The sequence below is a fragment of the Moschus berezovskii genome, chromosome 2 (assembly GCF_049115385.1).
Source record: "Moschus berezovskii isolate FMDL1 chromosome 2, NW_MosBer_1.0, whole genome shotgun sequence".
NCBI lineage: Eukaryota > Metazoa > Chordata > Mammalia > Artiodactyla > Moschidae > Moschus > Moschus berezovskii.
Genome location: NC_142461.1, coordinates 52,278,557 through 52,300,858, shown reverse-complemented (window position 1 = coordinate 52,300,858; position 22,302 = coordinate 52,278,557). Strand labels below are relative to the sequence as shown.

General features: G+C 38.3%; 1 protein-coding gene across 1 annotated transcript in view; it reads right to left on the bottom strand.

Annotated features, from left to right (window-relative positions):
- The window catches only part of DNAH7 (dynein axonemal heavy chain 7), a 301,053-nt gene that overhangs the window by 101,561 nt on the left and 177,190 nt on the right, over positions 1 to 22,302 (bottom strand). Inside the window, exons 42-46 of the mRNA XM_055397140.2 lie at positions 21,448 to 21,677; positions 16,344 to 16,674; positions 13,721 to 14,067; positions 9,891 to 10,071; positions 7,478 to 7,663 (exon numbers count right to left, since the gene is read on the bottom strand). Coding sequence (XP_055253115.2) covers positions 7,478 to 7,663; positions 9,891 to 10,071; positions 13,721 to 14,067; positions 16,344 to 16,674; positions 21,448 to 21,677 — 1,275 coding nt within the window. The remainder of the gene's footprint in view (positions 1 to 7,477; positions 7,664 to 9,890; positions 10,072 to 13,720; positions 14,068 to 16,343; positions 16,675 to 21,447; positions 21,678 to 22,302) is intronic.

Here is a 22,302-nt window from a genome sequence, read left to right as displayed (position 1 = left end):
AAAGGAAACTATAAGTAAGGTGAAAAGACAGCCTTCAGAATGGGAGAAAATAATAGCAAATGAAGCAACTGATAAAGGATTAATCTCCAAAATATACAAGCAGCTCCTGCAGCTCAATTCCAGAAAAATAAATGACCCAATCAAAAAATGGGCCAAAGAACTAAACAGACATTTCTCCAAAGAAGACATACAGATGGCTAACAAACACATGAAAAAATGCTCAACATCCCTCATAATCAGAGAAATGCAAATCAAAACCACAATGAGATACCATTTCACACCAGTCAGAATGGCTGCTATCCAAAAGTCTACATGCAATAAATGCTGGAGAGGATGTGGAGAGAAAGGAACCCTCTTACACTGTTGGTGGGAATGCAAACTAGTACAGCCACTATGGAGAACAGTGTGGAGATTCCTCAAAAAACTGGAAATAGAACTGCCATATGATCCAGCAATCACACTTCTGGGCATACACACCGAGGAAAACAGAATTGAAAGAGACACATGTACTCTAATGTTCATTGCAGCACTGTTTATAATAGCCAGGACATGGAAGCAACCTAGATGTCCATCTGCAGACGAATGGATAAGAAAGCTTTGGTACATATACACAATGGAGTATTATTCAGCCATTAAAAAGAATACATTTGAATCAGTTCTAATGGGGTGGATGAAACTGGAGCCTATTATACAGAGTGAAGTAAGCCAGAAAGAAAAACACCAATACAGTATACTAACGCATATATATGGAATTTAGAAAGATGCAAATGATAACCCTGTATACGAGACAGCAAAAGAGACACAGATGTATAGAACAGTCTTTGGGACTCTATGGGAGAGGGTGAGGGTGGGATGATTTGGGAGAATGGCATTGAAACACGTATGTTGTCATATGTGAAACGAATCACTAGTTCAGGGTCAGTGCATGTTATAGGATGCTCGGGGCTCGCATGCGGGGATGACCCAGAGGGAGGATAAAGGGAGGAGGGAGATGGGAGGGGGGTTCAGGAGGGGGAACTTATGTAAAGCCGGGGCGAATTCATGTCAATGTATGGCAAAACCAACCAATATAATAATGTAAAATAATTTGCCTCCAATAAAAAATAGATTAATTACCAAAAAAAAAAAAGAATACAAAATGGTGCATCAAGCTTAGGTTCATACTCAGAAAATCAGAAATCAAGGTCCAATGTGAGGTTACAGAACAAAGGACTCAGAAATAGTGAAAGACATGACTGGAGAGAAAATCGGTTAGGAAGGGGCATATATATGTGGTATTGATACCAGTCCATGGGCAAATGAGGATGCTGTGTGTGCCAAGTGTGTGCCTAGCTGAGAGGGCATGGCAGGCACTACCATATCCCTCAGGTTCCTGCTGAATAGACTGGACCAATATTCCTTTGGCACATGAAAAGGCTATGATGGTCTGGGGACAACTGATGCCTTTCATGACCTTGAAACCCGGTTCTTCCCTAGAATGGCCCACAACTGCGTCTGTGTGATGTTCTCTCAAGAGTCAGTTCAGATTATGCACCTTTGGCAGGAATATCGACAACATGATACTGTGTTCTTCTCACTGCAGCCCATCCATGGCACAGGATTTCGCACTGTCCGTTTATAGATGATACTTTTATTTTGATTAAAGTGTTTCCTGCCAAGCTTTTGTGTCATAATTACATGATCTTAGGTATGATTAAAGCTTTCTTGGATGGTGGGACACAACATAAAGTCACTCATTAGATGAGAAGCAGAACTTCATTACTCAAAGCTCCAAATAAGAGAAACCTCCCCAACAGGAGGCTATACCTGACACAGGGTAATAGTGAGCTTGAACTGTAGGGGGCAGTTTACAAATGTCAAGCAGAGTATGATGGAGTTGGATAGGTTTCCTGGGCTTCCTGAGGACTGGTCTCTTGAGTGGTTCCACAGGCACTGGGAAGAAGTGACTAGGTATCTGGGGGGGGTCTCTGGAAGTTATGAAAGTGTAAGTCACTCAGTTGTGTCCAACTCTTTGTGAGTCCATGGATGATACAGTCCATGGAATTCTCCAGGCCAGAATACTGGAGGAGGTAGCCTTTCCCTTCTCCAGGGGATCTTCCCAACCCAGGAATCGAACCCAGGTCTCCCACATTGCAGGTGGATTCTTTACCAGCTGAGCCACAAGGGAAGCCCTTTGGAAGTTGCATATATGCCTACTGTAACCCAGGATTATCAGAGCCTGATAAGGGAAATGGTTGAGGTGAAGGCTTAGCAAACTGCCCATAAAAGGGAATTCAGAGTTATTAATCATGATTCAAGATTGAATTAAGACAGCACACTCATGAATACTTAATAATATCGTCTGAGTTTTTTATTTGGCTTGATTTGGTTGTTGGTATTAGGAAGAGATGGCATGGCCCTTAGAGTGGAGGGGCAGGTAGCATTTCCAGTTTGACTCTGCTCCCTAGTACACAGTTCCTATGGGCATGTTTTGATTTTTTTGTTGGTCTGAAGATTTTGGGGGAGGTTTGAAGGTTTTCCAAGATATATATTGATGCTGGTGTAGGCTTCATAGCCAATGATACAGGAAAGAATAGGGAAAATGAAATCAATAGTTGCTGTGGAATTCTGTCTCTAGTTGACAGGTATAGTATGTCATCACAGATGAACTCTGGTTAGAAATTTAAGTGGTTCAATTCAACATCTGTAAGAATGTAGCAGCAGAGAATAAGTGAAATTAACATGAGGGCCTCTGAACAAGCACCTAAAAATACAAGCCAAGAACCCTGGCTAATAATCAGGTGGCAAAATAGATGGTGGAAATGGAAAACTGACCATTCAGGGTGACATCTTGTTTGGAAGAAAAGCCATCACAAACCTAGACAGTGTATTAGAAAGCAGACATTACTTTCCTGACAAAGGTCTGTATAGTCAAACCTATGGCTTTTCCAAAAGTAATGTATGGATGTGAGAGTCGGACCATAAAGAAGGCTGAACACCAAAGAATTGATGTTTTTGAACTGTGGTGTTGGGCAAGACTCTTGAGAGTCTCTTGTACAGCAAGGAGATCAAACCAGTCAATTCTAAGGGAAATCAACCCTGACTATTCATTGGAAGGACTGATGCTGAAACTGAAGTTCCAATATTTTGGCCACCTAATGTGAAGAGCCAACTACTTAGAAAAGCCCCTGATGCTGGGAAAGATTGAAGGCAAGAGGAGAAGGGGACAACAGAGGACGAGATGGTTGAATGGCATCACCGACTCAAGGGACATGAGTTTGGGCAAACTCCAGGAGATGGTGAAGGACAGGGAAGCTGGGGTGTTGCAGTCCACGGGGTTACAAAGAGTCAGATGTGACTGAGCGACTGTACAACAATTTGGTGAAAGTATGTACCACTACCAGAGCAGTTTTTACTTTGATTATCGGTAGGGAAAAGATCTCTTTAAAAAAGTTCAAATTAATTCAACTCTAGGGCCTGTATGTCCTTACAGCATTGTAGAATTTTGTCTTTGAGACTGGCATGAGCATTACAATCAAACATGTGGCCCCAGTTATGCCAGGAGAATTGGAATTTTCTACATTTTATCATGAGGAGTACTGCTGCTGCTGCTACTGCTAAGTCGCTTCAGTCGTGTCCGACTCTGTGCAACCACATAGATGGCAGCCCACCAGGCTCCCCCGTCCCTGGGATTCTCCAGGCAAGAACACTGGAGTGGGTTGCCATTTCCTTCTCCAATGCATGAAAGTGAAAAGTGAAAGTGAAGTCGCTCAGCGGTGTCAGACTCTTCGCGACCCCATGGACTGCAGCCTACTAGGCTCCTCCGCCCATGGGATTTTCCAGGCAAGAGTACTGGAGTGGGTTGCCATTGTCTTCTCCGATGAGGATTACTAGAAAATCTAAAATGGGGGATGAATAATTGACAACTACTCAGGCTCAAGCCTGGAGAGAGGGGCTGTAGCGACTTACTATGGGTTCTTGGTATCCAGAACCTTTGATGTTTGAGTTAAAAAAAAAAAAAAAGAAAGATTGTTTTAAAGCCTTTTGTCTCACTTGGGTTTCCTAGTAGCAGACTCTGACATGAAGATTTATGTGAAGTGATTTATTAAGGAAGAGATATTAAGAGAGGCAGTATAAGGACAGGGAAGAAGCCAATGAAAGGTGGCGGACTGGCCAAAGTTCTGCACAGGTTGTTTCAGCTTGATCCTACAGTGGGTGTAAATTATTCCTTGGATTTGAGTCAACAAGAAGGAAGGGAGACAGACCTTCAGGCTCTCACATTTGTCTTTCATTAAGGCCCACCTCAAAGAGAAGTAAATTCCCAGGCAATTTTAGGTCTCCAAGCACTGGGCAAAGTGGGTTCTAAGAACATAAGGGAAGTCAGCCAAAATAAGCCACAGGTGCTGGATGTTTGACATGAAAGCACAGGAAGCCAGGTGGGGATCTGGGTAGAGAAGTGAAGTTGCTACCCTTGTGTTTAGAATCAAATGGGAAACTGCATAAACTGCCAGCCCGGAGAAGGCAATGGCAACCCACTCCAGTACTCTTGCCTGGAAAATCCCATGGATGGAGGAACCTGGTAGGCTTCAGTCCATGGGGTCACACAGAGTCGGACACGACTGAGCGACTTCACTTTCACTTTTCACTTTCATGCATTGGAGAAGGAAATGGCAACCCACTCCAGTGTTCTTGCCTGGAGAATCCCAGGGACTGGGGAGCCTGGTGGGCTGCCATCTATGGGGTCGCACAGAGTTGGACACGACTGAAGTGACTTAGCAGCAGCAGCAGCAGCAAACTGCCAGCTGCCCTGACCCAGGAGAAAGAGATAAATGATTACAGAGTAGGATGTGGAGAATAAATTCAAAGGAAGGAACAGTGACAGTAGAGACTAGATAAGTAAAAGTCTAGGTTACTACAGTAAAACAAAGAAGAGATAAAATTGCCTTCAAGTCTTCTTAGATGGGATGGGATGATGTGTCTACTCGAATCAGAGGTGGGGACAGTGGATATGAGTTCGTGGAAGGAGCTATGAGCTTAGATCTTGTGTCTAGCTGAAGTGTTGCTTTGCTTCTGTCAGTAAATTTCAAGGTCTCAGTTCTGATCTCAATGCTTTTTGGAAGCATTTGTGTGGGTGGTCTAACTGGTAGCCCTCATTCTAGTGGAAGCAGATGACTAGGGAGTGAGCACAAGATGCTGTGTTTTGGAAGGAGTCATTGGAGAGGGCTGGATTTGGAGGGGTGCCCCAGGACGCTGACTTGCAGCATGGCACTTGAGCTAGTTCAGACACCCAGGGTATGGTGGGGACAAACAGAGAAGTGTAGGAGGCTCTGCAGCTACTTCTTCTATCATTTCAAGTTAATGTAGAAGAGTAGAAAGAGGGCTCAATGAGGATTCAGGTGATGACAAGTCTCATTTCTGCTCTGTCATTAACCAACTGTGTAGTTAGGAGCAACTGTCTTAATCTTTATAAGCCTCAGGCTCTGAAACTGTCAAGCAAACAAGTCTAAGACTAGGTAAATAGTGTCATATTAAATATTAATTATCTTAACTACAATATGTCAATGCTATCAGTTCAGTTCAGTCGCTCAGTCATATCCAACTCTTTGTGGCCCCATGGACTGCAGCACACCAGGCCTCCCTGCCCATCACCAACTCCCAGAGCCTATTCAAACTCATGTCCATCTCGTTGATGATGCCATCCAACCATCTCATCCTCTGTTGTACCTTTCTCCTCCTGTCTTCAATCTTTCCTAGCATCAGGGTCTTTTCCAATGAGTCAGTTCTTCTCATCAGGTGGCCAAAGTATTGAAGTTTCAGCTTCAGCATCAGTCCTTCCAATGAATATTCAGGACTGATTTCCTTTAGGATGGACTGGTTGGATCTCCTTGCAGTCCAAGGGACTCTCAAGAGTCTTCTCCAACACCACAGTTTGAAAGCATCAATTCTTCAGTGCTCAGCTTTCTTTATAGTCCAACTCTCACATCTATACATGACTGTTGGAAAAACCATAGCTTTGACTAGACGAACCTTTGTTGGTAAAGTAATGTCTCTGCTTTTTAATATGCTGTCTAGGTTGCTCATAGCTTTTCTTCCAAGGAGCAAGCATCTTTTAATTTCATGGCTGCAATCACCATCTGCACTGATTTTGGGGCCCCCCAAAATAAAGCCTGGCACTGTTTCCATTGTTTCCCCATCTATTTACCAAAAAGTGATGGGAACAGATGCCATGATCTTAGTTTTCTAAGCAAACTTCTTCACTCTTCTCTTTCACTTTCATATAGAGGCTATAATTGTAGATAGTTGTTCAGACACAAATGAAGACAGAAAGCTAAGAAGAATATGAAACTCATGTGCCAGGACAATTGCTTAGAGATCCCAGAAGCCTGAAGACAGAAGCATGATCAATATGAGGAATTTAAACCAGTTTGGTTAAAAGCAAGCAAACAAACCAAAATAGTGGCCTCCAAGAATCAACCCCACTTAAGAGAAACCTTGAAATCAAGTGAATCTCAGCTGAGACCATGAACAAAACAAATGCTTTGTAAAGTGACAAAGCCCCACTTTAGAAGTGGGTTTTCATTTACTCTTTCTCTCCTCCCTTGACACCAGAAGCTACTGCCAAATGCTTCAAATTTCTTTTTATTCTCATTGCTTTCTTCTGCTTTGGCAGGGCCATGTCCTGGGTTGTATTCCTAAAGAGAGCTGAAGAATATGCTGGGTCTCATTGATAAAGAAACTGAAAAGTGGAAGAAAAAAGCAGGGAGAAGAATTAGGGTTAGGAATGGGGTCAAGGAAAAGACTGAGGTAGAATTCATCAGAGGGGTGGGAATTTGAAGCAGGGAACTTGGTTTTTATTTTCTTAGGAAAGATGCCCCTGATCAATTGTTTTTAGGTAGGCTCATCTTTTCCTAAACTAAAACTAAAGGTTTAGGAAGTTTTAGCTTCTGAAGTCATTTGAAAATGATTTATTTTTGAGACTCATTGAGAGTAGTTGATTAAAAACAGCAAAAAAAAAAAATCCTGATACCTTTATACTTGTTTATAAGAACTAAAATTTTATTACTAGGGCCTACCATTTCACATGATGTCCTAAAGTAGATCTTTTTGTTTCAAAAACAATTCTAAAACAATTAGAAGAGTATTTAATATAGCATTTTTTTTGTCACCAAGATAACTTACTGAATAATTAAAATACACAACTAAAAATCAGTTGCAAACATTTTTCTCCCTCATATTTAGCAAGAAATCTGAACAACAACAACAACAACAAAAAATCCAAGATTAATGTTGGTTGTACCAGGAGGATCAAGAGGAGACCCTGCTGGTGCTGCTGCTGCTGCTGCTGCTAAGTCGCTTCAGTCGTGTCCAACTCTGTGCGATCCCATAGACGGCAGCCGGCCAGGCTCCGCCGTCCCCGGGATTCTCCAGGCAAGAACACTGGAGTGGGTTGCCATTTCCTTCTCCAAGGAGACCCTAGAGGTGAACAAATATTCCCTACCTGTCGATAGTTAGATGTGAAGGCTCCAAGGTAAGCCACGACTCCTGAAGAAATGAGGATGTCCCCCGTCAGGTTGATGTACACCTGCCCCAGCTCCAGAGCTGTCTGGCTCCATCGTGTTTTCTCACCCCCAAGGCCTCCAATCAATTGTTCAGCTCGTTCTAGCTTTTTGCTGCACAGGTCAACCTCAAAAATAGAAGTAAACTTTTATCAACACCTACAAGTAAAGTAAGTTAAAAATTCTGCCAGATTTTAACCTCAGGGATAAATTTTTAAATTACAAAGTTACACCTGGAATTTTCTTTTTTTAACTCTCTGTGGAAGAAAAATATGCAGCAGTTCACTATGAAGACTGGAGAGTCCATGATCTTTTAGAATTTTTTCAGAGTAGAGAGAGTATTTTAATCTAATTTGTGAAACTCATAACAGATATTTATTATATAACACAAACAACTGCTCTGTTTAAGGAAATGAGCTATGGTTATGAGACACTGAAAGTTTTACCCTCCATTTTAATAATCAAAGTGCATTTTATTTTAAATATTCTATGAACGTTTCCCCCTCATTTAACTTACGGTTGATTTAATGATAATTTTAAAGGTTAAGTTTAAAGGTTTTAATAATTTATGCTTACTTACAAAGCACAGTTTCCAAGCTGCTAAATTGTGTCAGCCTACTCAGACACTTGCAATTAACCTTAAATTAGGACATCAGTCAATAGCTGAGAGCCTACTTTGTACATAAGACTCAACCAAGTTTGATTATACATAATTAAGCAATGTTATTTTCAAAAAAGAGGAAGGATAATTACAAATGTGAAAAACGGGCAAAAGCAATTTTAAACCATGCAATAGCAATGTTCCAGTGGAATATCTGAATTATTTTGACTAATTTTAAGTGACTTATCATTATTTTTAGAGGACGACAAGACTAAGTAAAGGTTATCTTAAAGTTCAAAATGAAATAATTTACATGAAAAGAAGTAAATTATTAATAAAAACAGACATTTAGATTATTTTGGAATGAGAATTTGGCTTGTACTTTTTCCTATGCTATTAATATTTATATTAATAATAACAAATGCCTTTAGAGTTAAACATATAAAACACCATAAGAGTTTATATAAAGATGGGTTTAAAAAAGCAGAAGGTATGTAATTAGTAAGATTCTTGATACGTCTTTAAAAACCTTTCCTGTTAATTTTCCCTCTTTTTATTACCTTTTGCATCCTAGTTTCTTTCTTCACAAATTCTTCTCTCAACTAAAATGTTAAATCAGGTCTTGGACCATAATAAAGTTGTCATCAGAAACTACTACGTAAAAAATTTTAACCAAAATTTCTCTTTCAAAAGCAAGCTTTTAGTACACATACTCATTTTACATTACCAGAATTTTCTAAAATTTATTATGGAAAACAATTTCAAACATACAGCACAGCTGAAAAATGTTTACAGCGAGCAACCACATATCTATTAGTTATATTATTTAAATAAAAATTGATAACTTGAAGACCATGCCAAATAATAGGACATATTTTTAAGATTAGCACAATATCACAGATTGTACAAATATAGAATTTGTGCACATATTGTACAGAAAGAAGCAGCCTAGTAGGATGGGAAAGAGAAAAGTAATAGAGTCAGATTGCTGGACCTGGATCTAAACTTAGAAAATGGGTTGACCATGAGCAAGTTGCTTAACTTTTTTGTGTTTTGGTTTCTAGAAAATAATCTAAAAAGATTACCTCCCTCAGAAAGCTTTTGTGAGAATCAGTGACATAATATACATTGTTCGCAGAACAGTGCCTTGCACATGATAAGCACTCAATAAATACTAACTGTATATCAAAATACTTGGACTTTTCTGGGGAACATAATCAGATCCTAGCAATTACTTTTTACAAAAGGTATCACTAAGTTGGAGTAATGATTTTAGTCTTAAAAACATTTCCAGTGGACATAGTATGGTTCTGGGTATTGAGTTCTAATCTCAGCTCGGCCATTAACTTTTATATAACTGTTACTTAACAGTTTGGTTTTCCATTTTCTCACTCATAATGAAGAATGATTTAAATAATTTAGCTCAATATTCTAATAATCTATAGTAGAGATGGTTGGCAACTTTTTTCTTTTTGTGGGATAAAGAGCCAGAAGATAAATAATATAGGCTTAGTGGACCAAGAGGCAAAACTGAGGATATTATATAGAAACTTGTATAATCATTTAATATGTAATCATTTTAAAATGTCAGTCATTATTATCTTGTGGGCCATACAAAGGTGGGTTTATCCTGTGGTCCACTGTTTGCCAACTCCTGACTTGGAAGAAAACAGTATCGCTGTTTTTGTACCAGCGTGAACATTATTCTTATTTAGAGTAACTGAAGATTTGCCTATGTCTGTATTATAATATACCTGGTTTTCTAAGTCAGCTTTCTTTTGTTTATTTAGTTCGAGTGTGTCCTGAAGCCTGGCCAGCTTGTCCTGAACTTCCCGAAGTGCTGCCTGCTTCTTTTTGAGACCATCCATAGCAATTTTAAGCTCCCCTTCAGCTGCAGCCAGTTTTATCTTTTTGGGAGCTACGATTTTTGCCACTCTGCCAAAAGTAAAATTGGAAAATTAAATACATGTTTAATATTCTAGTGTACTTTCCATCACTGAATTTACTTTTTAATTTTTTTAAATTATGAAAGAACAATAACACGTTTACAGGAGACTTGGAAAATACAGAACAAGATTATGTATAGCTCTACTATATATTACAATTATTTTAAGTAGATAAATTAAGAGTTTTAGGTGGAGTTTCAATATCAAACTCCCCAAATTAGTAGAAAATACACAAAGGTAGAAGGATATAGTAGACCTGAAAAGCACTGTGAACCAATTCAACATAATTAAGATTTACACAATTTTCACACAATAGTAGAATTACTTTTCTAAAATCCTTATTATAACTCAAAACACATCTTCACATAAAACCTATACTGATTTCTATATCTTTTATTTAACAAAGTTAATACCAGCAATAAAATATGATTCTCAAAATAGGTATCAAATATATTTAATATTTTCAAATAAGTGATTGCATATGTGTGTTAGTCGCTCAGTCATGTCTGACTCTTTGCAACCCCATGGACTATAGCCTGCCAGGCTCTTCTGTCCCATGGAATTCTCCAGGCTGGGTATCTTCCCGACCCAGAGATCGAACCTGGGTCTCCTGCATTGCAGGCAGATTCTTTACTGTCTGAGTCACCAGGAAAGCCCCTAAATAAGTGATATTTTTTAAACCACAGATAAATATTAAATTGTTGCCAGTGTCAATTTTGGTGATTTTGGAAAAGGAAAATAAGCACATACATGTAAAATATTACAGTGTTTATGGAAACTAGTCTAACTCATTAAGGCTTAATAACAATGAAGAAAGGAAGGGTATTTTATTTATGTCATTTTATTCTTTCATTTTAATTTTTATTATTTTGTGGATTAATCTTATTATTTTATTTTCATCTCAAAATAGTTAAAATGATATTGTATCCACCCGCTTCTTCAGTTCCCCAACTCTTTTGTTTTTTCTCTTCCAGGCTTATTATATACATATAAGAGCTCCTGTCTTTATATTTTACTTTTTTTCAAATTTCAGAATATACCTTTAACTAAAACCAGATATCTTATAAATATGTATGTCAGTAATAAAAGGGACTATGTAGGGAAAATTACAGATCTAAATTCTCTTCTAGAAAATGGAAGCAGTGGTATTACCGTTCTAAATAAATGTATGTGTGCATGTGTGCTCAGTTGCTCAACTGTGTCTGACTTGTTGCGGCCCTTTGGACTATAGCCCACCAGGCTTCTCTGTCCATGGGATTTTTCAGGCAAGAATACTGGAGTGAATTGCCATTTCCTCTTCCAGGGGATCTTCCCAACCCAAGGATCTAACCTGTGTCTCCTGCATCTCCTGCATTGCAGGCAGATTCTTTACAGCTGAGCCATCAGGGAAACCCAAATAAATGATTAAACATTAAATTAAAGTTTATCACTAACAGAATACATCAATGTCCAAAACACATACAGAATGTAATATAGATGTACACATCTCATACAAATAGAATTGTATGTGAGATTTAATGATTTCCTGTATAGTTGCTTTTCAAAGGAATAACCAACAATTTTTACTGTTTTATATATGATATAAATGTTTCTCATATAATCATCCATAAATGCTGTTTGTTTCATCAAAGAATACATGTTAGGCGTTATTTTCAAAATGTGATCCAAGACATGTCCCCTCCCCCTCAGGGACTACAGTGAGGCTCTCCCTGTCAACTAAACATCTGTGTGAGGCTGTATCTTCTTCATATACTTTAGTCAAAACAATATCCTACCATAGACTGAATGAAGAAGCAGATCTGAGAATCCAGCTGTCTTCTCTTAAAGAACATAGTAAAGAGATATGCAAAAGTGTAAAATGCCACCACTTTTCTTCCCAAATTTTTTGAAAATGTAAACTTTAAAAAAGAAGTATTTATATAAAGTATCTGTTGCTTTTTAGAAATGAATCAGTAAATATTTTTTAAAAAATTCTCAGTTTTAATTCCTAATATATTGATTAAAAGGTTCAGTTCAGTTCAATTCAGTTCAGTCGCTCAGTCGTGTCCGACTCTTTGCAACCCCATGAATCACAGCATGCCGGTTCTCCTTGACCATCACCAACTCCCGGAGTTCACTCAAACTCATGTCCTACGAGTCGGTGATGCCATCCAGCCATCTCATTCTCTGTCGTCCTCTTCTCCTCCCGCCCCCAATCCCTCCCAGCATCAGAGTCTTTTCCAGTGAGTCAACTCGTCGCATGAGGTGGCCAAAGTATTGCAGTTTCAGCTCCAGCATCAGACCTTCCAATGAACACCCAGGATTGATCTCCCTTAGAATGGACTGGTTGGATCTCCTTGCAGTACAAGGGACTCCCAAGAGTCCTCTCCAGCACCACAGTTCAAAAACATCAATTCTTCGGCGATCAGCTTTCTTCACAGTCCAACTCTCACATCCATACATGACCATGGGAAAAACCATAGCCTTGACAAGACAGACCTTTGTTGGCAAAGTAATGTCTCTGCTTTTTAATACACTATCTAGGCTGGTCATAACTTTCCTTCCAAGGAGTTAGTGTCTTTTAATTTCATGGCTGCAATCAGCATCCGCAGTGATTTTGGAGCCCAAAAAAATAAAGTCTGACACTGTTTCCACTGTTTCCCCATCTATTTCCCATGAAGTGATGGGACCAGATGCCATGATCTTTGTTTTCTGAATGTTGAGCTTCAAGCCAACCTTTTCACTCTCCTCTTTCACTTTCATCAAGAGGCTTTTGAGTTCCTCTTCACTTTCTGCCATAAGGGTAGTGTCATCTGCATATCTGAGGTTATTGATATTTCTCCCAGCAATCTTGATTCCAGCTTGTGCTTCTTCCAGCCCAGCGTTCCTCATGATGTACTCTGCATATAAGTTAAATAAGCAAGGTGACAATATACAACCTTGATGTACACCTTTTCCTATTTGGAACCAGTCTGTTGTTAAAAGGTTGCTGCTGCTGCTGCTAAGTCACTTCAGTCGTGTCCGACTCTGTGCGACCCCAGAGACGGCAGCCCACCAGGCTCCCCCATCCCTGGGATTCTCCAGGCAAGAACACTGGAGTGGGTTGCCATTTCCTTCTCCAATGTGTGCAAATGAAAAGTGAAAGTGAAGTCACTCAGTCATGTCTGACTTGTAGCGACCCCATGGACTGCAGCCTACCAGGCTCTTCCGTCCACGGGATTTTCTAGGCAAGAGTACTGGAGTGGCTTGCCATTGCCTTCTCCGTGTTAAAAGGTTAGGGGTCTATAATAATTTTTGAGAGTATAAAAGGTTGAGATGGTCAGATGTCATCACCACCGAATCAATGGACATGAGTTTGAGCAAACCCTGGGAGATAATGAAAGACAGGGAAGCCTGGTGCTCCTCAGTCCACGGAGACACAAAGAGTTGGACATGACTTAGCCACTGAACAACAACAACAAAATGTTCTGAGTCCAAAAGGTTTCAATAGCGTTGTGTTGTACTATGTAGTTGGTATAGTCTTGCCTCCAGTAAACATGTCAGAGCAGGCATTAGACATGACTTTCTGAGGATCCCCTCACCTATGTAGTTCATAGGTTTTATATTAGAAGAACCAACCTGAAAAAAAAAAGTTTGTTTTCTTTTTTGTCACTACTTACTTATCATATGAATCCATTGCTATGACCCACTTGCACAGACCTTCGGCTGCTGTGGAAGCATTTCTTATCTTTTCTGGAACAAAATCTGGATTTGGAATATAATTTTTTCTTATGATGTTCATGTAAACTGGAGGAATATTGTCCTTGTCATATTCATGAAGTGACTGCAGAAATCGAATGTCACCAAGAAGTCTTTTGGCAGGACCCCAGAAATCCTCAATCTTTTTCCCTGTACCTGCTGGGTCAGGGATTTTGTCAGCTTTGATGCCTTTCAAGATGCATATAGCTTCCATAACAAGCTTGACACCAGCGGGAGGACTCTTCATGGATTTTACCACTGTAATGTCCTTGAAATAACAACATGCAAGAATTGTTTACATGTAACTTGTGTTTGGTTCCTATTTTCAAACTAAGCCATAAGATAGAAACTCGCTATTCCCTGACAGTGACAATGTCAGAAACTAGTGACAGTAATAGAATCGTATCATGAAGTGCTGAGAAGCTTATCTCAAAGGCAAAGTTAAAAATAAAAAAGAGTAATGGGAAAATACCCTGAGATCACTTATAACATGAAATCCACTTCAAGAACACATGAAAGAGCTTTTTTTTGACTGTCCCAAAGTAAGAGCTTTGCTGCTTCTTAAAAACTATAAAAGTTATAGATGCAAACAGAAAAATATAGAGAAACTGTACATATGTCTCCTGTAAAACCAATCATATATAGTTAACTGCTGTAAACATCTTACTTTACATTTCTCTACATCTTTTTCATGTGTATATGCTATAAACCAGTGTATTTGCCCTATTTTAACCAGTGGAATCATAGTATATCTAATATAGATGCTGTTTTAAACTGTCCTATTTTAATAATATATAATAAACATAGTCTCGTGCTAGTAAACATTTATATCATTTTTAATGCTGCATAGCTTTCTGATGTATAGATATGAACCATAATTCTAACACTCCATGCCTTTTTCCTTTTTACTATTACAATTAAAGTCTTAATGTCCTTTTTTTTTTAAGCTTTTGACAAATGTTGACAAACTGACCTGCAGAAAATATATAAGGGTGCCTGTTTTATTACATATACCCTTAACAACACGGGTAAGCATTCTATCAGGCAAAAGAAATTTTATTTTGATTTGTATTTCTTTTGGGGCTTCCCTGGTATCTCAGCTGGTAAAGAATCCGCCTGCAATTCAGGAGACCCTGGTTCAATTCCTGGGTTGGGAAGATCCGATGGAGAAGGGACAGGCTACCTACTCCAGTATTCCTTAGGCTTCCCTGGTAGTTCAACTGGTAAAGAAACCACCTGCAATGTGGAACACCTGGGTTCAATCCTTGGGTTGGGATGGTCCCCTGGAGAAGAGAATAGCTACCACTCCAGTATTCTGGCCTGGAGAATTCCATGAACTGTGTAGACTTTAAATACATGGACTTTAAATACAAGTGAGGTATGATACATTTTCATACCCTTATTAACTATTCATTACTTTTTTAGGTACAAAAACGTACCATTACATTTTTAGGTACAAAAATTCTCTTATTTATGAAAAATACAAGAGAGTATCCAGAGCATATCTATTACAAACAATATTGCTTAGTGTTTTCTTCTCTGATTTCTCTTATAACAAAGAAATCTTCAGTCCTCATTTATATTCCACAATTATTAACATCTGACCTATACTGTATACCATTTTATAATGTAATATAACTATTTATATTTAAATTTCTATCTGAAACCTATTTTGGAAGGTGTGAAGAAAAGATCTAACACATCCTCTCCTGTGTGTGCGTGTGAAAGTCACTCAGTCGTGTCCAACTCTTTGCCACCCCAGGGACTATAAAGTCCATGGAATTCTCCAGGCCAGAATACTGGAGTGGGTAGGTTTTCCCTTCTCCAGGGAATCTTCCCAACCCAGGGAATGAACCCAGGTCTCCTGAATTGCAGCCGGACTCTTTGCCAGCTGAGCCACAAGGGAAGTCCCATCCTCTACTAATTTACCCAAAAGTTTAGCTGAGATTGCCAACACTATTTTTCAAAATTCATCTTAATCTTTCTTAACTGAAATGTTCCCTTTCATGATTTAATTTTTAATACTGTCAAAGCTATGTTGTTATAAAATAAAACAAAATGTTTTATTTTATTAAAAAATTATACATTTTTATACTAACAATTATAAATTATTAAAAATCATAAATAACTTGTCATATGTATCACACACAAAAACCCACTGACAAACACTGCACGACACCTTACCATATATACTGTAAGGCATATCCAACTACAAGTTTCTAAATATGAAAAAGTGTACATAGAATAAAAGTGTATATTCATGCCCCTGTCAATTAAAGTTGCTCTGCAAAGTTCCTGAAATAATGATTGCTGTATGGTTGTTCAGAAAATTTTGAAACTTTCTTTTCAAAACTGTCTTAGTCTTGTATGTCCATTTATTTTTTCCAGGTCAATTAGGGGATCTTTTGGCCAATTTGAAAATGATTTCAATTGCATTCAATGTGGAGACTTTGGAAAGACAGACCAAACTGCAGCACACGATGGTAAGCACTTCCTTAAGTTATGCTAACAGGTCTCCCAGCAAGCCTGTGGCTGTGTTCTTACCTGTGCAGTGAGGGTGTCAAGGGCAGCCAGTGCTGATTCTAATATGGGCAAAGCCCCTGCCAGGTCAGCATCACATTCATCTTTGATGGCTTTGGCAGCCATAGCTTGTTCATTTGCTATTGTTTCATCAGCTTTCACAATTTTTTCAGTTTTGGAAACTTCTACAGATTCCCTCTCAATGATCAACATCATTTCATCAACCTCTTTACTAGCAACTTTTAACTGAGGATGTAGAGCCTCTAACTCAAATTGCATTGTGGCTACTTGAGATGCAGCAGAATCCAGTTTATCCAAACCCACTTCATACCTCTTTTTCATTTTCATGACTTCACTGAAAGCAAAGAGATAAAATAAGGTTAGCTGTCAGGCTCTAGGCTTCTTCTTCAAGGAAAAAAATAAGTGTTCTTTAGCTTTTCAGATTTTTTCAAGGCATAAATAAAGAAGTGGACCTACTGTATAGCACAGGGAACTATAATCAATATCTCATAATAAACTATAATGGAAAAGAATCTGAAAAATCACACACACACACACACACACACACACATATAACTTAATCCCTTTTCTTAACCCCTGAAACTGACACAACATTGTAAATCAAGCATACTTCAACTTTAAAAAAGTGGTTTGAAATATTTTTGCATATATTAGCAGTTGGTAAAAAATATGAACTCTAGAATTTTAGATTGTGTGCAATTAAAAGCAGACAGTATGTCTTGGGATTTTTTGTACTGCCAGTATCTATCACAGTATCTAGACATATAACAAATTCAAAAGAAAAATATACTAAGTATAAGGCAAGAAATCTCCTCCATCAAGATGAATGATGTGCCTCTGTAATTAGTCATCTTGGGAAGTTTATTCCAACAACAATATTTTCCTTAAGATCTTTTTATAATCAATTATTTTAAATAGACTTCAGTACCCAAAATATATTGTTTGAACATTGCCAAATGTGGCACATAATTTTAATATGTGTTAAGTATTGTGAAATAGGAATTTTTCATTTAAAATACAAGTGGCCAGAGAATAAAGCTCAGCTCTTTTTTTGGTACAAAATTCTTATAAAGTAATAATAACTGATTTCAAAATAATGTAATATTTTATTATACTTTAAATTTTTGCTTTGCATTCATACATGTTCCAGAGATAATTACACATCATGAGTAGAGAAAATGCTTCTTTATAATTTGTTTCATTTTAAATATCTGAGATGCCATAATGTCTCAAAGTAAAAAGCAACGCATTTTAGAAATTCTCTTCAAAAAGTAGGTAGGCGTTGGTAACTAACCAACCCGATAATTGTCTAAAGATGGAAGCACACTCTTCAACTGAGTGCTTAACTGGTTTGAGCCAGAAAACTGAAAAGGCTATCACTGAAAAAAAAGAAAACTTTGCAAGTCAGGACATGTCACACTTCTGTGATAAGTTGATTCCTCTGAGCAAAATATGTTACAGCAATGTGAACTGAGGAGATTGGAAAGAGGATACCATATTATCTGTGAGTTTGGTTTCAGTGGAACCCTTGCGGAGCAAGCACAGGAAAGGTCTGGCCCCCGGCCAGCATGAAGCAGTTTCAGTGTGGTGACTCAACCCTGGGGACCCCTTGTTGGCTAACACACTGGTTTCCCAGCAGGGAATCTGAGCGCTTGCTTCAAGGTTACAATACTACCTGGCTATAAAGAGATCTGAAGACTTCAATTATTAAGGGAAGAGTAACTACAGGGTTACTGTAGTTGGAAAAGGTCAGTTTCACTCCAATCCCAAAGAAAGGCAATGCCAAAGAATGCTCAGACTATCGCACAATTACACCCATCTCACACGCTAGTAAAGTAATGCTCAAAATTTTTCAAGCCAGGCTTCAACAATATGTGAACTGTGAACTTCCAGATGTTCAAGCTGGATTTAGAAAAATCAGAAGAACTAGAGATCAAATTGCCAACATCCACTGGATGATCGAAAAAACAAGTGAGTTCCAAAAAAACATCTACTTCTGCTTTATTGATTATGCCACCCCTTTGACTGTGTGGATCACAACAAACTTTAGAAAATTCTTAAAGAGATGGGAATACCAGACCACCTGATCTGCCTCCTGGGAAACCTGTATGCAGGTCAGGAAGCAACAGTTAGAACTGGACATGGAACAACAGACTGGTTCCAAATAGGAAAAGGAGTACGGCAAGGCTGTATGTTGTCACCCTGCTTATTTAACTTATATGCAGAGTACATCATGAGAAATGCTGGGCTGGATGAAGCACAAGCTGAAATCAAGATTGCCGGCAGAAATATCAATAACCTCAAACATGCAGATGACACCACCCTTATGGCAGAAAGTGAAGAAGAAATAAAGTGCCTCTTGATGAAAGAGGAGAGTGAAAAAATTGGCTTACAACTCAACATTCAGAAAACTAAGATCATGGTATCTGGTCCCATCACTTCATGGGAAATAGATGGGGAAACAGTGGAAACAGTGTCAGACTTTATTTTGGGGGTCTCCAAAATCACTGCAGATGGTAACTGCAGCCATTAAATTTACTGCAGCTTGCTCCTTGGAAGAAAGTTGTGACCAACCTAGACAGCATATTAAAAAGCAGAGACATTACTTTGCCAACAAAGGTCTGTCTAGTCAAAGCTATGGTTTTTCCAGTAGTCATGTATGGATGTGAGAGTTGGACTATAAAGAAAGCTGAGCACTGAAGAATTGATGCTTTTGAACTGTGGTGTTGGAGAGGACTCTTGAGAATCCCTTGAACAGCAAGGAGATCCAACCAGTCCATCCTGAAGGAAGTCAGTCCTGAATATTCATTGGAAGGACTGAAGGTGAAACTCTAATACTTTTGCCACCTGATGCAAAGATCTGACTCATTTGAAAAGACCCTAATGCTGGGAAAGATTGAAGGCGGGAGGAGAAGGGGATGACAGAGGCTGAGATGGTTGGATGGCATCACTAAATCAATGGACATGAGTTTAAATAAACTCTGGGAGTTGGTGATGGACTGGGAGGCCTGGCACGCTGCAGTCCATGGGGCTGCAAAGAGTTGGATACGACTGAGTGACTGAACTGAACTGAACTATGTGGTGGAGATTCTAGTAGAGGCAAAGGAGAACATTTTTAAAAAGAGGAAATTTGCAATGTCATCAAGAATATATAAAAATGCCTAGAAAATTATTATTTTCAACTTTTATCTCAGTTTGTATTTCATTTTTACAATCTTCTTCCAGTTAGGATGGCTAAATATAGTGAGCATATAGTCATAGAGAGATACAAGAGATGCCTCCCAATTATTCAGACTCTCCAAGAGGTTTTGATTCTCCTGGATAGGAAAATACAGGGTTAGAAAAGCAAGTTTCCATTAGGTTAACATCCTAAGATTTAAATGGAAAGATAATATGTTAACAGTCAGAAATAATAAAATTCAGTAGAGTTATGTAGTAGCCTTGGGTGGGACTTGCAGATTTCACTAGCAGATGGAAAAAATGCTATTGGTATGATTCAATACAGGGTGTGGACCATGAAGAATAGGAAGCTATGACACCTCTGCTGTAGAAAGCATTACCAAAGTCACTGTAAATATGGCTGAGAAGTTTCCCACCAGTCTAGATAGTATCTTAGATAATACAAGAAAAAGTACTTCAAAATGCCTGAGATAATGAGATAGCCATAGGAAAATTTAGAAAGATTTATAGTTAATATGCAAAAATTAACTTTTTCTTTTTTGTCAAGGACTCTGTACATTTGGTGTTTCAAGTATATTTAAAATTTAAAGGAATGTGGTCTGTTAGATTAACAGATCAGCCTTGTATCCCAATATGTATGTGTGTGTGTTGCTCAGTTGTATTCAACTCTTTGCAACCCCATGGACTGTAGCCCTCCAGGCTCCTCTGTCTATGGAATTCTCCAGGCAAGAATACTCGAGTGAATAGCCATTCCTTTCTCCAGGAGACTTTCCTAATGAGTCTCCTGCACTGCAGGGAGATATTTTACTGTTTTAGCCACCAGGGAATCCCTGATAAATTGCATAATTGAGCAACAGAGTTAATTTGTATTTTTAAGTAAAAAAAAAAAATCCCATCAAGTCTATAGGTAACAGTCAAACACAAAAAAACTTAAGGCTTGCGATATGTGTAAATTTAACTTACCAGATTTTATATAAATTAAGTACCTGGGAAAGTTTAGTTTGTTAAATCAGGGAAATAAAAATATTAAAATTTATAAATGTAATGTATAAATTTCTTAAATAAATTTCATTAGTAAAAGACCTCCTTAAAGGTGATTAGTAAAATTTATAAACATCTAACTTTATAGGTAATTTATTTTTACATCTTATAATATATATGTGTGGGTTTTTTTATGTTTTATAATATATAAGTGTGTCTCTGTGGAAAGTGTGTCATGTGCTCAGTGATGTCTGACTCTGTGACCCCATGGACTGTAGCCCACCAGGCTCCTCTGTCCATGGAATTTTCTAGGCAAGAATACAAGATTGGGTTGCCATTTCTTCCTCCAGGGAATCTTCCTGACCCAAGGAGAGTGAGTATTAATTTTTAGAATCAAAGAAACTATTGAATCAACTTTTCTGCATGTATAAGTTAACCTCAACAACATCAAAAAAGCTCACATTGACACATTCTATAGTATATAAGTTTACTGATGTTTGTATTGATGTTCTCAAGAGTTTACTTAAAGAAGGAAAGCTAGCTATGTCTATTGAGTGGCTGTCTCTAGGTTCCAGCTATTCAATACCTAAAGAGAAGGTTTATTTATTATCTAATTACTTATTGAAGAAAAATTACTCACTAGTGATGTCTACCCAATAGCACTGTCAAAGTACCCTGGGGCCTTACCGCAGGTCTGAGTGGCACATCTTCATTCCTTAAATATGATTATACATTTATGACATGCTAGGCAATCATGTGCACAAAAGAATAAGCTCTGCTCCCTACCCTAAAAATGTTTGTGGAGTAAATCATTAAACGATTCAACAAAACTCACAGTATACACATATATGAAATAAAAATCTTCATCTTTGCTATGTCATTTTTGTCCACACAAATGTTTTAAAACCACCATAGCTTACTTAGGAATAAGAAATTTCATTTTTACCTCCTTTTCTTTTCCAACAACAGTTTGAAGGTAGAGATTAATTCAAGATAAGAGGTAGGTGTCACATAATTGTATCTTTGAAGTTCAACATAGAAGGATGTCGATAAATCTATAGTAGAAGTGTGGAAGCTTTTACACATCTCAATACAGCCATCTCGTATTTCCTCTGACATTTCAATGTCTTCCAGGAAGCGGGAGGCAACTGCCTGTAGTGCATCTTCAGGCCAGGACTGAATGTAAGATAAATGCTTTAGCATAAGATCGAAGTTACTGACAGGAGTCTGTTACTACTGAGGTCCTTCACAGATGGCGGAAATGCAGGGGAAAGCCTAAGGAATGGGGTGGGACAGAAGCTCAGGAGAAACTTCCCCCCAAGTACTTGACTGCTTAGGACAGGGAGCCAGTAGCTAATGCATGTCATGTTGTTAACTCTTTCTGGTTTGTTCAAGAGTTAGAGAAATTGTACATGAGTATTGCAGGAGCAAGGATGTAAAAAGGAACCAAATTTATAGAATGTGTATCTTTTTACACGTTCTACTATTATTATCTCATTCAATTCTCTGCAAATTTCTGAGGCAAATGTTACTATCCTTTACCCTAAACTCCAGAATTAGATCAATAACTGCCTCCTTGATTTCTTCCATAATCGCCTCAAACTCAACAAGTCTGAATCATGGTCCATATCTCCCCCCAAATGGTTGATATCTTCCCAACTTAGCAAACACCTCAATTCTCTATCCATCTCGAAATCCAGTTCTATGGGCACCATCCCTGAAATAGCTTCCAACTCTGTTGCTTCTACACCTGTAATCACCATCGCAGTTCAACTCTGTTATCATTTTCCTGGAATATTTC